General features: G+C 47.2%; 1 protein-coding gene across 2 annotated transcripts in view; it reads right to left on the bottom strand.

The window, feature by feature from the left end:
- Positions 1 to 5345: 5345 nt before the first annotated feature.
- The window catches only part of PTPN6 (protein tyrosine phosphatase non-receptor type 6), a 52471-nt gene continuing 41849 nt past the window's right edge, over positions 5346 to 15967 (bottom strand). Inside the window, exons 8-16 of one of the 2 annotated variants that reach the window (XM_083149713.1) lie at positions 14239 to 14318; positions 11241 to 11390; positions 10798 to 10932; positions 9205 to 9359; positions 8995 to 9062; positions 6926 to 7077; positions 6245 to 6324; positions 6049 to 6164; positions 5346 to 5524 (exon numbers count right to left, since the gene is read on the bottom strand). In XM_083149713.1, coding sequence (XP_083005839.1) covers positions 6056 to 6164; positions 6245 to 6324; positions 6926 to 7077; positions 8995 to 9062; positions 9205 to 9359; positions 10798 to 10932; positions 11241 to 11390; positions 14239 to 14318 — 929 coding nt within the window. In that variant the 3' untranslated portion in view covers positions 5346 to 5524; positions 6049 to 6055. Of the gene's footprint in view, positions 5528 to 6048; positions 6165 to 6244; positions 6325 to 6925; positions 7078 to 8994; positions 9063 to 9204; positions 9360 to 10797; positions 10933 to 11240; positions 11391 to 14238; positions 14319 to 15967 lie in introns of both variants that reach the window. The other variant, XM_083149712.1, reaches the window with a different exon arrangement.

Raw genomic sequence — 15967 nt, 5'->3', positions numbered from 1 at the left:
CCAGAGCAAATGAGTGACTTGGTGTCCATGCTTAGATCGGCATTAGCTGATACGTTTGTATCAAAGGGTGATTTGGAAAAAATGTCCAAAAAAAGACCCAGAGAGCCTCCATCAGAGGACTCAGAAGGTTCTGAACCGGCAGAAGGCATAGCTGCAGGAGAAGAAATAGAGGAAGGTGAGCTTCCTTCTGATAAAGCTGATCTGGAATTCAACCCAGATTTATTGAATAATCTGTTGGGACTGATTAACAAATCCTTAGAGATTGAGGACCCTCAGGAAGAGGGAAAATTGCAAGACCTTCTATTCAGGGATAAAAAGAAGAAATGTAAAACCTTTCCCTTGTCTAAACCATTGAAGGACATTGTGGAAGAGGAATGGAATAGTCCAGATAAAAAGGTGGCGGTACCTTTAAGGATTACGAAGATGTACCCGTTTGAGGATCAGCAAGTTAAAAAATGGGAGACAGTACCCAAGGTCGATGCAGCCATTGCCCGTATCTCTAGAAAAACCACCCTTCCATTGGAAGACGTAAACGTGTTTAGAGATTCAATGGAAAGAAAACTAGAGATGTGCCTACGGAAGCAATATATGACTTCAGGGGCAGCCATAAAAGCCTCCTCTGCGGTGGCAGTAACATCCAGAGTTCTGAGGTCGTGGTGCCAAGACCTGGAGTCGGACCTACTAGACGGGATTAAGAGGTCAGAACTGCTGAAAGTAATCCAAAATATGCAGGTAGCTATTGAATTTATATGTGATGCCTCCCTGGACAATGTGCGGCTAGCAGCAAGGAGTAATGCGGCAACAATTGTAGCCAGAAGGGCGCTCTGGCTGAAGCCATGGGTGGCAGACGCCCAATCCAAAAATAAATTAGTGTCCCTGCCCTTTCAGGGCGACTACCTATTTGGGAAAAATCTAGACGACATAATATCTAAAACATCAGGAGGGAAGTCATCATGGCTCCCGCAAGAGAAGCCTACAAGGAGGCCGTTTGTCAGACAACAAAAGTTTCAGACAACGGACTTCAAGGAAGCAAGAGCATACAGGCCAGGAAGGGGGTACAGAAGACCCTGGTTTAGTAATAGGGGATCCTTTCGTGGCCAAAGGGGCAAAGAAGGAAGATTCGGATTCAGAAACATGTCGCAATGACGCCAAGCTAAAGGTTGGGGGCAGACTAAGAGAATTTCATCTTGTCTGGGACCAATCAGTAGAAGACAACTGGGTGAGAGAAGTTATCTCATCAGGTTACAAAATAGAATTCATAAAGACACCAGGATGCTGGAAGGAGGAATCGCCGGTTCCGAAAAATCCAGAAGAAAGAAAGGCACTGATAGAAAGCCTCAAAAATATGATAGATCAAGGAGTGGTAGTGGTGGTACCACAAGACCAAGAAAACGTAGGATGGCAGTCCAGGTTCTTCGTGGTGAGGAAAGCCACGGGGGGCTTCAGGACAATATTAGACTTAAGAAGGCTAAATACTTTTGTAAAAACACAAAGGTTCAAGATGGAGTCAGTACGCACAATACTCCCGGATATAAAAGAGAAGGCGTTTCTAACAACGATAGATTTAAAGGACGCTTATCTACATATTCCAATAAATCGGTCGCATCAGAAGTACCTAAGATTTCGCCTAAAAGGAGTAACTTATCAATTCACAGCATTACCCTTCGGCCTTTGTACTTCGCCAAGAACCTTCACAAAGGTGCTAATAGTATTGATAGCAAATTTAAGAAAGGAAGGCATTCCAGTATGGGCATACCTGGACGACTTACTTGTCATGGCGAGGTCTGCAGAACAGTCAAGAGAGTATACAGACAGAGTGATAAGCTACCTGCAAGAACACGGATGGATCGTGAACCAAAAGAAAAGCCAACTAGAACCAGACAACACAGTGAAATATCTGGGGTTTGTAATAGATTCAGTCAAAATGACAGTACGCCTGACGGAAGAAAGAAGCTACAAACTGAGAAGCGAGATTGCGGGGCTTCTGAAGAAAAAGGTGGTACGCACTGGAGACTGTGTAAGGATACTAGGTCTTATGTCGGCTGCACTAGAAGCCATAAGTTGGGCAAGATTCCACATGCGGGCTTTTCAGAATTGCCTGTTAGCACAATGGGACGGCGACGGAAAAAATCTGTTACAAAAAGTGCAGATATCAAAGAAGGCAAAAGAGGATCTGCGGTGGTGGTTGAGTCCAAGAAGAATATCAAAAGGCAGGTCATTCATAACAGGCGAACAGGTCGTAGTTACAACCGATGCCAGCCAATCAGGTTGGGGAGCGGTTTGCCAAGGGCAAGCAATGCAAGGAGAATGGAACAAGCATTACAGCCAGCTTCACTCCAACCTAAGAGAAATGTATGCAGTGTATCTAGCATGCCAGAACTTCAGCGACCGGTTATACAAAAAAGAAGTAATAATCAGGTCAGACAACAAGTCGGTGGTAGCATATATCTGCAAGCAAGGAGGAACGAGGAGCAGGAGTATGATGAAGGCCGTGGAGGAATTGCTGCAATGGGCAGAACTACACGTAAAGAGCATCACGGCAGTATTCATAGCAGGAGAACAAAATCAGGCAGCGGACGCTTTGAGCAGAAGGGCAATAAAAGCAGGAGAATGGGAGCTGTCCCAGGAAGTGTTTCAACTCATAGTGCAAAAATGGGGATGTCCAGCTATAGACCTCATGGCCACAAGAGCCAATGCCAAGGTACCCACCTTCATGTCGAGGCACTGGGAGGCAGGAGCAAGTCAGGTGGATGCTCTGACGGCGCAGTGGAACACAGGCCTAGCGTATGTTTTCCCTCCGTTTCCGGTAATATCGAGGTTGCTCAACAAAATACAAAAAGAGGAAGCAACGGTGATAACAATATTACCTTTCTGGCCGAGGAGAGCGTGGTTTCAGAAGGTAGTGAGAATGGCGGTGGACGTTCCTTGGAAGATTCCAGACAGAGAAGACCTGTTAAGACAGGGGAACTACACGAGACCACAACCAGACAACTGGGGTCTGATGGCATGGCTACTGAGACCAGAACACTGGTAGAAAAGGGCTTTTCTCAGAAAGTAATAAATACGCTGCTGAAGGCAAGGAAGATGAATACATCAGCTACATACTATAAGATTTGGAAAACTTACATTCAGTTTTGCGAGGTAGGGCATAGAAACCCTAGGTCGATACCCACAATTCTGGACTTCCTGCAGACAGGGCTAGAAAAAAAGCTGTCAGCCAGCTCATTAAGAGTGCAGATTTCAGCACTAGGAGCCATGCTGGATACAAAAATATCAGAGGACAAATATGTAAGGAGGTTCGTGCAGGCGCTAAGAAGGATAAGGCCGCAATTTCATAACCCCATGGCTCCGTGGGACTTGAATCTAGTACTGAACGTACTAACGGAAGAGCCTTTTGAGCCACTGCAGGAAATACCTATAAAAAAGTTAACGATGAAGGTTGTTTTTCTGGTCGCAATTACATCGGCCAGGAGAGTATCAGAGCTGCAGGCGCTCTGGGCAGAGGAACCATTTCTCAACTTCTTTCAGGATAAGGTGGTGTTGAGAACTAACCCGAATTTCCTCCCGAAAGTGGTGTCCCAGTTTCATATCAACCAAGAAATAGTGCTGCCAGCTTTCTGTGCTAACCCAGGGAATGAGAAAGAAAGAAGGCTACATACGCTGGACGTAAAGAGAGCATTGATAATTTATCTTCAAAGAGTGGAAGGTTGGAGGAAGTCAAAGAGGCTCTTCTTAGTAACAGAAGGAAAAAATAAAGGATTAGGTGCATCGAAGGCTACACTAGCAAGGTGGCTGAAAGAGTGCATAGCTGAAGCCTATAAGATAAGGAAGATAGAGGTGCCTAAAGGAATTAAGGCCCATTCGACAAGAGCCGTAGCAGCATCATGGGCAGAAAAAGGTGCGGCCTCAATAGAGGAGCTTTGTAAAGCAGCATGCTGGGCTTCGGCGCACACGTTTTCAAAACATTACAGAGTAGACGTAGGAGCCTCCAGTGACGCGAAACTGGGCAGGAAAATCCTGAGTGCTGTAATATAAAAAAAAAAAAAAAAAAAAAAAGAGAAAGAAGGAGAATAAAGGGGTGAAGACAACCTCGTATCCTTTGAAGTGCTAATTATTATTTCTGTTTTTCTTTTTTCCCTCCCTACTGTGTTATTGCTATGGTATTACCCATATGTGGCTGCCATGGGGAGGTAGAGGAAAGTACGGATTATTACCTGTTAGTACGCTTTCCTCTACTCCACCATGGCAGCAGTTTCCCACCCTTAATATTATTTAAAAAATGATCGGAAGCTATATAATCGAGACACAGAGTACTAAAGGGGCGGACCTTATATAGGAGGCCGTGTCTAGGGGAGGTTTTTTTGGCTGTTGTGTTTCCCTTTCCAGATATCTACCTAATTGGAGGAAAACCCATATGTGGCTGCCATGGTGGAGTAGAGGAAAGCGTACTAACAGGTAATAATCCGTACTTTCCATCGTCTGCTGTATAATGTCCTGGCAACAGTCTATAGGGACCAGTAAAAATGTGAGCATTTATGCTACATACTGTAATTTATCCTATGTATCTGCATTTTTTATTGGTTATTAATAGTTCATTGTAGCAGATGCTGACACTCCAGTCCTCATGTGCAGGTCATGTTTTGTGGATTACTTTAACATTGCAGGTAAGTTATACCCTGTTCTCACTGCCGCAAAAACCCGGGTTTTTGCCAGGGCAAGCAGTAATTTCCCATGTCCTGTCTCAGTGTGAAGGGGTCTTTGGTAAATTCCTGGGTGTTATGCCCTGGGAATTATACACAGGTTTTTTTGCAGGGTTACTCCTGGGTAATACACGGGTGTGTGGCAGTGTGAACAGGTTAAACCCAGGTTTTTCTCACAAAATGCAAAAAAGCAAGTTCATTGCATTGCTCAAAGCTGCTTTTTAAACAGCCAATCAAAGATTCTTTTTAAACATCCAATCAAAGCTGCTCTTAGATGCCACACACTTGATGGCAGGCATACCAGGGGAAGCAGTGTGAACCGGGCAAAAATGGGAATTTCCAGGGTCTAAGGTGCAGTATGAATGGGGTCTGTAGGGCTGAGATGCTCTATGCCCCGCCAAAAACATGGGATTTTGCAGGGGCGGCAGTGAGAACGCAGCATTAATGCTAGTTATTTTGCGACCTGTTGATCTCCCACTACTTTACAGTAGGTGGCGCTGTACTGTCCTGCGGATTTCTTGTTACCAGTGTATTCATGTTCAGCCTTTTGGTTGTAATTCATTAAGGGCCGGCGCTAAAACTCTGTACCCAATATTCCTTATAGGTCACATTGGCTCGGTGGGTAAGAGTAACAACCAGCGTTCGTCGTGCGTATAACACTTTATTAAATTATCAGACATTTTACAAGATTTCATAATAAACATTGTACAGGGAAATTCTTTGGTGGCGCCGGAGGAGGAGACGGGTATCTGTTAAGAAGGAAGGGGAGCAGGGAGAGTGTACCACAAGCTGCTCCAGCCACGGACTCCCCGCCCAGAAGACACCTGCTGGGTAAAAAAACAGGGAGTAAGAACATTGGACATGTTCATACATGAAATGTCACCTTTGCACGCTTAAAGGGAATCCTATCAAGTCATTCCTAAATTTATCCTTAAGAATACAAAAAACGTTTTAATGTTACTGGACAGTAAAGCTTGACATGCACTGAACACCTTTCACCACTAGGAGCGCACTTGAATCAGAAACGTCAGGGACTATTTTAAGGGCAACTTCCACTCAGGTTGAAATCAGTCCGCCACATGCATGCAATAGGTGCCTGCCATTTGGCGGGAAAACACAAATTTACTGGCTCGTAAAGGATCAGCTGCATCCATTGTATGTTGAAATATAAAGAGAGATCTTTACTTGGGCAGTGTATTTTTTATGCTCGCTGTATAACTGAGCAATAACAACACTAAATTATCAAGGTTACAGTTCCAGGGAACAAAATGGCTGCCACTGTAGTGCGCACATGGCAGAAACAGAGGTGAAGTAATGGGATCCTGAGAGAGCACTTATCTCCACACACCTATGCGTTACTTTTTCTTCATGGAGGTCCGTGCTTTCTGCTCCGCTGAGGTCTTCTTGCTGACTTTCTCTTTCTTTGTGTTCAGGTTTTCATACAGCTTTCCCTCTTCTTTAGTCCTGGAATAGAAGATGGGCAGACATAAGTGCACGCGTGCCAGGGGAAAGGAGTGTCCTAAGCGTCCGGCTGGAAGCCTTACTTTGAGGAGGTCCGTGACACCTTCATCTTGGATAGAGTGGGAGCTAGATTTCCGTACTCTGACTCTAGTCCTTGTGTTTTCTGTGGGACGCAGAGAGGAGATAACGGGGATATTTAATGCAGCTGCAGCGGTTGTGAAAAGATTCAGGTGGAATGTATCAAAGATTGGTGAGAGATAAACTGGAAAATGACCAATCAACTCCTGTTGTTCTTCAAAGTGCCTTTAAAAAAAATCACAGGAGCTGATTGGTTGGTACTGAATCTATCCAAGCTTTGAAAAATCTCCCCCTAAAATGAGATGTTTCATTTGATGTACAATCCCATGATTTCGCTGCTGATTTTGCTCTAAAAATATAAGTCCTCTGTAACTTGTAGCCCACATATCACCTACTCTAGGCAGGTTGGAGGATGACACAATGCACTAAATGAAAGGAAGAACCTCATTGGGCCTGTGCCTTGACCATCCAATCAGGAGCTGTATTTCATTTAGTAAAGTGGGTCAGAGCTCTGGGTGGTCTGATGTCCAGGAAGAAGTATTTGGAGAGAAAGGTATGAGGGAGATGACTATATAGTACCTCTAGTAGAGTATAGGTTAGGGGATGGATAGACTTGTACAGATTGGACATTAGCATCTTCATACACCCATCCAACCCTCACATTAAATGTCCCCACTCTCCTGTACCTCTATTGCCTGCAGCTTGTGTTTGGCAGAATCAATGTATTGTGCAATGGCTGCATAGATGAATCTGTACTGGGCCTCAGTCTGTACCATTCCTGAGCGTTGAGACCTCACCATCTGGATGGTTTTATGGACATCGATGTCACTGTCCAGGCCTGAGGTGGAGACATGACCGTGAGACGAAGTGGTACGATGAGAGTGTGAGGAGATGACAGTCTATAAGTCACAGTAATATGAGGAGGTAGCGTGGACTGAGGTGGAGACATGACCGTGAGACGAAGCAGTAGGGTGCGAGAATGAGGAGAAGAGTCTATAAGTCACAGTAATATGAGGAGGTAGCATGGACTGAGGTGGAGACATGACCGTGAGATGAAGTGGTAGGATGAGAGAGTGAGGAGATGACAGTCTATAAGTCATAGTAATATGAAGAGGTAACATGGACTGTGGTGGAGACATGACCGTGAGATGAAGTGGTAGGATGAGAGAATGAGGAGAAGAGTCTAGAAGTGACAGTAATATGAGGAGGTAGCATGGACTGAGGTGGAGACATGACCGTGAGATGAAGTGGTAGGATGAGTGTGTGAGAAGAAGCAAGTCTAGAAGTCACAGTAATATGAGGAGGTAGCATGGACTGTGGTGGAGACATGACCGTGAGATGAAGTGGTAGGATGAGAGAGTGAGGAGATGACAGTCTATAAGTCATAGTAATATGAAGAGGTAACATGGACTGTGGTGGAGACATGACCGTGAGATGAAGTAGTAGGATGAGAGAATGAGGAGAAGAGAGTCTAGAAGTGACAGTAATATGAGGAGGTAGCATGGACTGAGGTGGGGACATGACCGTGAGATGATGTGGTACGATGAGAGTGTGAGAAGAAGACAGTCTATAAGTCACAGTAATATGAGGAGGTAACATGGACTGTGGTGGAGACATGACCGTGAGATGAAGTGGTAGGATGAGTGTGTGAGAAGAAGCAAGTCTATAAGTCACAGTAATATGAGGAGGTAGCATGGACTGAGGTGGAGACATGACCGTGAGATGAAGTGGTAGGATGAGAGAGTGAGGAGATGACAGTCTATAAGTCATAGTAATATGAAGAGGTAACATGGACTGTGGTGGAGACATGACCGTGAGATGAAGTGGTAGGATGAGAGAGTGAGGAGATGACAGTCTATAAGTCATAGTAATATGAAGAGGTAACATGGACTGTGGTGGAGACATGACCGTGAGATGAAGTGGTAGAATGAGAGAGTGAGGAGATGACAGTCTATAAGTCATAGTAATATGAAGAGGTAACATGGACTGTGGTGGAGACATGACCGTGAGATGAAGTGGTAGGATGAGAGAGTGAGGAGATGACAGTCTATAAGTCATAGTAATATGAAGAGGTAACATGGACTGTGGTGGAGACATGACCGTGAGATGAAGTGGTAGAATGAGAGAGTGAGGAGATGACAGTCTATAAGTCACAGTAATATGAGGAGGTCGCATGGACTGTGGTGGAGACATGACAGTGAGATGAAGTGGTAGGATGAGATATGGAGAAGAGAGATTAGAAGTAATATGAGTAGGTAGCATGGTCTGAGGTGGAGACATGACCATGAGATGAAGCAGTAGGGCAATAGTATGAGGAGAAGACAGTCTATAAGTCACAGTAATATGAGGAGGTAGCATGGACTGAGGTGGAGACATGACCGTGAGATGAAGTGGTAGGATGAGATATGGAGGAGAAGAGAGATTAGAAGTAATATGAGGAGGTAGCATGGACTGTGGTGGAGACATGACCATGAGATGAAGTGGTAGGATGAGTGTGTGAGAAGAAGACAGTCTATAAGTCACAGTAATATGAAGAGGTAGCATGGACTGTGGTGGAGACATGACAGTGAGATGAAGTGGTAGGATGAGTGTGTGAGAAGAAGAGAGTCTAGAAGTGACATTAATATGAGGAGGTAGCATGGACTGAGGTGGAGACAGTAAGATGAAGCAGTAGGGTGAGAGTTTTCAGAGATGTGAGCTGACCATGGGAGTATTAATAACTGCACTGTTGTCATAGTTCTGTAGGGTGTCTCACCTTTCATCTGAATTGTGTCCAACAACATGTCTATGATGATTATGGTTCCAGTCCGGCCAATTCCAGCACTGTAAGTGGAATGGATGATATGAGATGAGATGGGAGTAGTTAGCTCATGGAAGATGGGGACCATTAAGCGCCCACTGCTTTCGTCACATGATCAGGTCAGGATATGAAGATGATGGAAATAGTTGAAGGTCATGAGTTTACCTGCAATGGACAACGATGGGTCCAGCTCCCGGCAAACTCTCCTGCATGCGGTTAACCTCTCCCAGGAAGCTCAGGACACCGCCAGGGTCAGAGGGCACCCCATGATCCGGCCAGCTCAGATACTGGTAGTGAATGATCTTCCGGGCAGCGCTAGGCTGTAAACATACATGTCAATGTAAGGAACCATACAGGACATCCTGACTTCTATAGATGCTGAGGAGCACAAACCGAGGACATGTGGGGTGGCTGCTGTCACTTTCTAGTATTTAATTAGCAGATGCAACAATTTAGAAAAGAATTCCATGCTTGAAACAATTTCCAGATAAAATAGCTAAGCAAAGCATGTACACAAAGCGGTTGTGTGTGTGAAGCCATCACTTTGGGTATTCAAACTCAAATCTAAATTGAAGTGTAAAAAGAAAGCAGTCTTAACATCTGCATGCTACATGCAGAAGCAGTCAGTATTTACCTTGCATGCAAGAATAATAAAATGCATTTGCTACCCCTGCAGAGCAGAATAGTTTGTTCCAGATACAAAGTCACCTGCTTGTTTCTCAATTTGCTTGTGATTTCCATGGGAATGCCCTTAATACATTGGGTATTCCCATGGGCACAACTATCTGCCTGCCCCCCCCCCCCCCGGCAGCAGTCTGTTCGCCATGGCCACACACACCTGGTGTATGCACATGGGCAGAAATGCAGCTGCGCATACGCAAAACATCGCTCCCCGTGCGAACATATGGTCCTTGCAAACCGACCATAATAACCCCCAATGTTCCCTGTTTCATGGAACAAGGTCCAAACATGATTACGACTCCATTATAAATGGAGGACTGAAAAGAATGGTTCATAGTCACATCCTTCTGGGCATATTCCTGTTAGTAGGGATCTGCAGACACTGCTGGCTTAGATATAACAGAGATCAATCACCATTTGTCCTCCAAAATGAGAATATCCCCTGGCAGGGTTGGATTGGCCAATAGGAAAATTGGTGGAAATCCCCAGTGGTCCCCGCCCCCTTCCTCTGACCTCAGGTTCCAGACTGTGTAGTCTAATTAGGGATGGACCATCAGAGCAGTCACCATCGATGGTTGATATTGCAACCATCCATCGATAGTAATAAACTAAGTGACAGATGACATCAATAGTTTTACCTATCGATGGTCATCCATTTTCTTGGATAGACTGGCCCGTGGGCCAATCAGAACATGGTAGCAGGGCTCGGGGGGGCGGAGTTATGCTCCGTGTCCCAGCACTGTGAAAACAAAACAAAAGTAAAACATCAATTGGAAGGAAACCGTCTGGTTCTCTCTCATTGATGGCTAAAGTATTCGACATCGACCATAAACCATCGATGATTCTGAATCATCGATGGCCATTGGCCATCCCTAAGCCAAAGTATTCATTGTTACTCTATTAGAGGGTAGGTTTCAGTTTCATGGTCTAGCCGAGCCTTTGTGGTGGTTGGCCACACCCCCTGTGGTAACTGGACACACCCCTTAAGCACGAGCCCCTACCACTGCATTCAACCAGTTGGCCCTTCCTGTCCCTGGTCTTCACCATAACTAGTCCAGCGATTACCGGCATACTCACATTCACTAGGGGTGACACTCGTAGAGTGCGAATTTTATACTCCATGGCTTCATGCTCCGAAAGAATCTCCACCCAGTAATGTCCAAACTCCTTCCCGTTATTGCCAGCATCCGGCCAGTAAGGGACACATTTAGTCTAGGAACGGAAAGAGGGAATGTGAGACTGACAGCCAAGAAAATACTCAATTAGCATGAAAACCCCAGGTGTAGTCTAGTGCCCCAGTACCTGCATGCAGCAGCGGCAGCCATGTTGTGGGCGGGGCCAGCGCTCAAAGGATCCCACTCAGAATTAGTACCTCATTGCTAGCGTAACATTGGCTGAACCCACAGAATGGCTGCCACCGTTGGGTGCAAGTGATGGACAGGGAGGACAAGGGTGCAGGGACAGTGAGGAAACATGAAAGATGATAACACACAACAACACTGGTAGCGGATGACCCTCACCCGTCCCTTTTCTATCTCCTTCGTGGTCATTACAATGATGCGGCTGTCCTCCTGCCAGACCATCTCCCAGAAATCCCCAATGGTGGACGCCAGGCACCCCTGACAAGCAATGAAACGTTTGGGAGGCTCCTCATGCCCCCAACGCTGGTTCTATGGGAACAATTAGGTTTAAAAAGTTATCACAGTGTTACCTTCTACTAAAATCCAATTATATAATCCAATTATGTCACTATGGTCCATATTTATCAAAGCACAGAGAGAGAGAACTTGGCCTTGTAAAGTGAGAGAGAAAGTACCAATCAGCCCCTAACTGTCATGTTACAGGCGGTGTTTGAAAGCTGGCAGTTGGGAGCTGGCTGGTACTTTATCTGCATGGCTAAGGCTGCTCAGTTCAAAGTTATAATTTTACATGGAAGCTGGAAATATTCAGAAGGGAAACAGAACAATGAAGAACAATCTACTTGCTACGGTTACCCTCTGGACAGTATCCCAGGGTTGCCGACTTTCTTATTCTCCTCTCCGGGAGAAGCCCGGAGAGGAGAGATTCAGTAGCCGCTCAGGGGGCGGGGCTTAAGCGTGACATCACTATGCTGTTAAACCAGCTAATTCAGTGATCTCCGTGGAGGGGGCGGGGCTAAAATGACGCGATTGTGTAATTTTAGCTCCGCCCCCTCCTCTGAGACCCGAGGATTGCGGCATTTTAATGCCGCGATCCGGGGGACAGCGGGGGTCCCCCCTGAATCCGGGAGGGTTGCCCACCCTTCCGGGGGGCCGGGAGGGAGCCCCGATTTTCGGGAGACTCCCGGAAATTCCGGGAGGGTCGGCAACCCTGCAGTATCCTTCATAGGGATGGCCATCGATGATTCACAATTATCGATGGTTTATGATTGATGTAGAATAGTTTTGCCATCGATGGCACAACATAATCCTTTATAAAAAAAAAATTTTATGCCTGTCATGTGACTGAGTCCTGCTGGAGAAAAGTGCTATATAAATCAAATGATTACTATTTATCTACTTCCACTTTGTTTTCAAGGATTAGTACATACTGTAGACCCCAAAGTGGCAATGTGGTGATAAAGTGCCAACCAATCAGCTCCTGTCATTTTACAGACTGTTGGGTAGATTTACTAAGCTCGGTGAAGTGATAATGGAGGAAATTTACTAAAGGAAATTTGTAAAAAATAGGTGTATTTGTATCCAGAAATACACTTAGTTTTTACATTTACTATCCCGAAAATACGGCAATTTGTATTCGTATTGATGTGCTATCAATACCAATACGAATTGCCGTATTTTCGGGATAATAAATGTAAAAAATAAGTGTATTTCTGGATACAAATACACCTATTTTTTACAAATTTCCTTTAGTAAATTTCCCCCAATGTGGCTGGTACTTTATCACCGGCCAATCAGCTCCTACCTGTCATTTTTTTCAAACCAAGCCTGTAACTTCACAGTTAGGAGCTGATTGGCCGGTGATAAAGTACCAGCCACATTATCACTTCACGAGCTTAGTAATACCCCTTTTACACCACCGAAAAATCCGGGTCAGCGGCGGGTCAGACACGGACCTTCGGCAGTGTAAATGGGGTCAAGCCGTGTCCATTTACACGGGTCCTCTACCCAAGTCCTGACCTGGGTAGAACACGGTTAGGACCCGTGTAGAGGCCGGTGTAAATGGTCCCGCTGCGGGTTGAGGCACCCGCAGCGGGTCCGTGGACGGCGTGCAGCGCTGGGGAAGCTGTCCCCAGCTGCTGCGGGAGGAGAGGGGGGGGCATGCTGTCAGGCTGCTGAGGGAGGTAACAGAGCCACGGCTGATGCTGTAACTCACCCCTGCAGCCGTAGGACGGGACGTGGAGGCAGCGGGGTCCGGCAGTGCAGGTGGGCAGGGCGTCCATCCAGCGTATGGGAAGTCGACGGCAGGGTCCTTCCAGCGTATGGGAAGTAACCGGCGAGGGTCCCTGCGGCGGCTGGGAACTACCGCTACTAGTTCCCAACCGCCGCAGGGACCCCGCGGGTTACTTCCCATACACTGGAGGGACCCCACTGGCAACTTCCTATACGCTGGATGGACCTCTTGCTAGCCTGCCCTGCACTGCTGGACCCCGTTACATCCATAGTTACCAAGAGAAATTGTAAAGATTATATTTGCGCTGAGAAACTGGCAACTTTAGCTTGATTGAATGAATGTTAAGTATTACATGAATTGTTTCACGAGGGTGCATTCCATTCCTCACAACCAATCAAATAGGAGCATACGCCCCGTCATGTTGTGGTTTGTAGTGTATATGCAAAGTATGAATCTGTATTGTGCAAGTCTTGTCATTTAAACACTAGTTCATTATTTTTTTTTCTCCTTGACCCCTGGGAAAATGGTGACAGTATTCAGCTTTGTATGCTTACATATCTTCCTCCGCATTTAAAACACATTTTCGTATGGGGCGCTTGATACCCCTGAACCACTGTAGCATTTATTTATACTGTTCCGCAGTGAATGATTGAGCCTGGCCAAGCATAGCTAGAATTCGGTTTGATCTCTGTGCCCCAGTGAGGCTAGTTCTGCTGTTCATATACCTGCCAAGCACAGTTACTTCATGATCTGCTAGGGGGGTTGATGCTGCTACTGGGGGGGTGATGCTGCTGCTAGGGGGGGAGGGGGGGTGATGATGCTGCTAGGGGGGGGGGGGGGGTTGATGATGCTGCTGAGGGGGGGGGGGTGATGATGTGCAGGGGGGTGATGTGGTGCTGCTGCTGCAGGCCATTTGTAATGACATCCACAAGGAAAGGCAGGGCTGACCCAGGTCCAGTGTAAATGGTCCAGGTCGAATTGCTGTGTAAATGGGGTATGAAGCAGGGACCAACCCTGGAAACAACCGTGTTCAAAGACCAGGGTCCGACCAGTGTTTTTGGTGTAAAAGGGGTATAAAACTATCCCATAGGGGTCACATTGTGGGGACACCTCACTGTCCTTTATTCATCCGTCTCCCTCACTCACCGTCACGTAGTTGGCATTGATATAATCAGAGCCCGGAACGTTTGGGTCCCCGCATTGTAGCACCACCCTTGTGTGGTCAACTGAAAGAGGAGAAACAGAAGAGTATGGATCCGTAGAAGAGGAGGGGAATGGGGGAGGCAGGAAGGACGGCACAGGAAGAGAGGTCAGAAACGAGAGACAAGGGAGCTGGTGGCGGTAGAGAGAGGAAAACATGACTGGGTTTGACCATTAATAACAATAGTATGTAAAGTATAGGGTTAGGGTGACATCCATACAGGTAGTGGTGTAATGAGGAATAGGGGAGAGAACAGGATACAGAGGTAGGGCAAGTAGCAAGTACTATAGAATCATAGCTCCCAATGAGGACAACGTGAATAACTTACATAAACCATGGACCAGAGGAAGAGAATACAGGATGATAGAGGCTACACAACAGAATCACGGCTATCGTCCCAGTGGTCGCGCTGAATCAATTTAAACTGGATTATTGATATTGGCCATGCACACCACATGGTGTAGTGAACAACGGAACAATAACTTGTGCCGTGCTTCATTACACTGGCCATATGATAACATCTCAATGACCGCGCGGCGCGGTCGACCAGACAATGTCACAGGCAAACCAACAGAAGCATGCAATTGTTTGTACACACTAGACAATGTAGACAATTTGTAGTTCCAATATGGCAGGGAGGAGGCCAGAGTGAGCACTGAGACACGGAGGAGGCCAGAGTGAGCATGGAGACACGGAGGAGGCCAAAGTGAGCACGGAGACACGGAGGAGGCCAGAGTGAGCACGGAGACACGGAGGAGGCCAGAGTGAGCACGGAGACACAGAGGAGGCCAGAGTGAGCACGGAGACACGGAGGAGGCCAGAGTGAGCACGGAGACACGGAGGAGACCAGAGTGAGCACTGAGACACAGAGGAGGCCAGAGTGAGCACTGAGACACGGAGGAGGCCAGAGTGAGCACTGAGACAGGGAGGAGACCAGAGGGATCACTGAGAAAGGGAGGAGGCCAGAGTGATCACGGAGACAGGGAGGAGGCCAGGTCTGGGAGATGGCCAGAGTGAGCACTGATACACGGAGGAGGCCAGAGTGAGCACCGAGACACGGAGGAGGCCAGGGTGAGCACTGAGACACGGAGGGTGAGCACTGAGGCCAGAGTGAGCACTGAGACACGGAGGCCAGAGTGAGCTCTGAGACACGGAGGAGGCCAGGACAGGGAGATGGCCAGAGTGAGCACTGAGACACGGAGGCCAGGACAGGGAGATGGCCAGAGTGAGCACCAAGACACGGAGGAGGCCAGGGTGAGCACTGAGACACGGAGGGTGATCACTGAGGCCAGAGTGAGCACTGAGACACGGAGGAGGCCAGAGTGAGCCCTGAGACACGGAGGAGGCCAGAGTGAGCTCTGAGACACGGAGGAGGCCAAAGTGAGCACTGAGATGCGGAGGAGGCCAGAGTGAGCACTGAGACGCGGAGGAGGCCAGAGTGAGCACTGAGACGTGGAGGAGGCCAGAGTGAGCACTGAGACAGGGAGAAGGCCAGAGTGAGCACTGAGACACGGAGGAGGCCAGAGTGAGCACGGAGACACGGAGGAGGCCAGAGTGAGCACGGAGACACGGAGGAGGCCAGAGTGAGCACTGAGACACGGAGGAGGCCAGAGTGAGCACTGAGACACGGAGGAGGCCAGAGTGATCACTGAGACAGGGAGGAGGCCAGAGTGA

This window comes from Crinia signifera, chromosome 6 (assembly GCF_055691185.1).
Source record: "Crinia signifera chromosome 6, ASM5569118v1, whole genome shotgun sequence".
Classification (NCBI taxonomy): Eukaryota; Metazoa; Chordata; class Amphibia; order Anura; family Myobatrachidae; genus Crinia; species Crinia signifera.
This window is presented reverse-complemented; position numbering and strand designations above follow the sequence as displayed.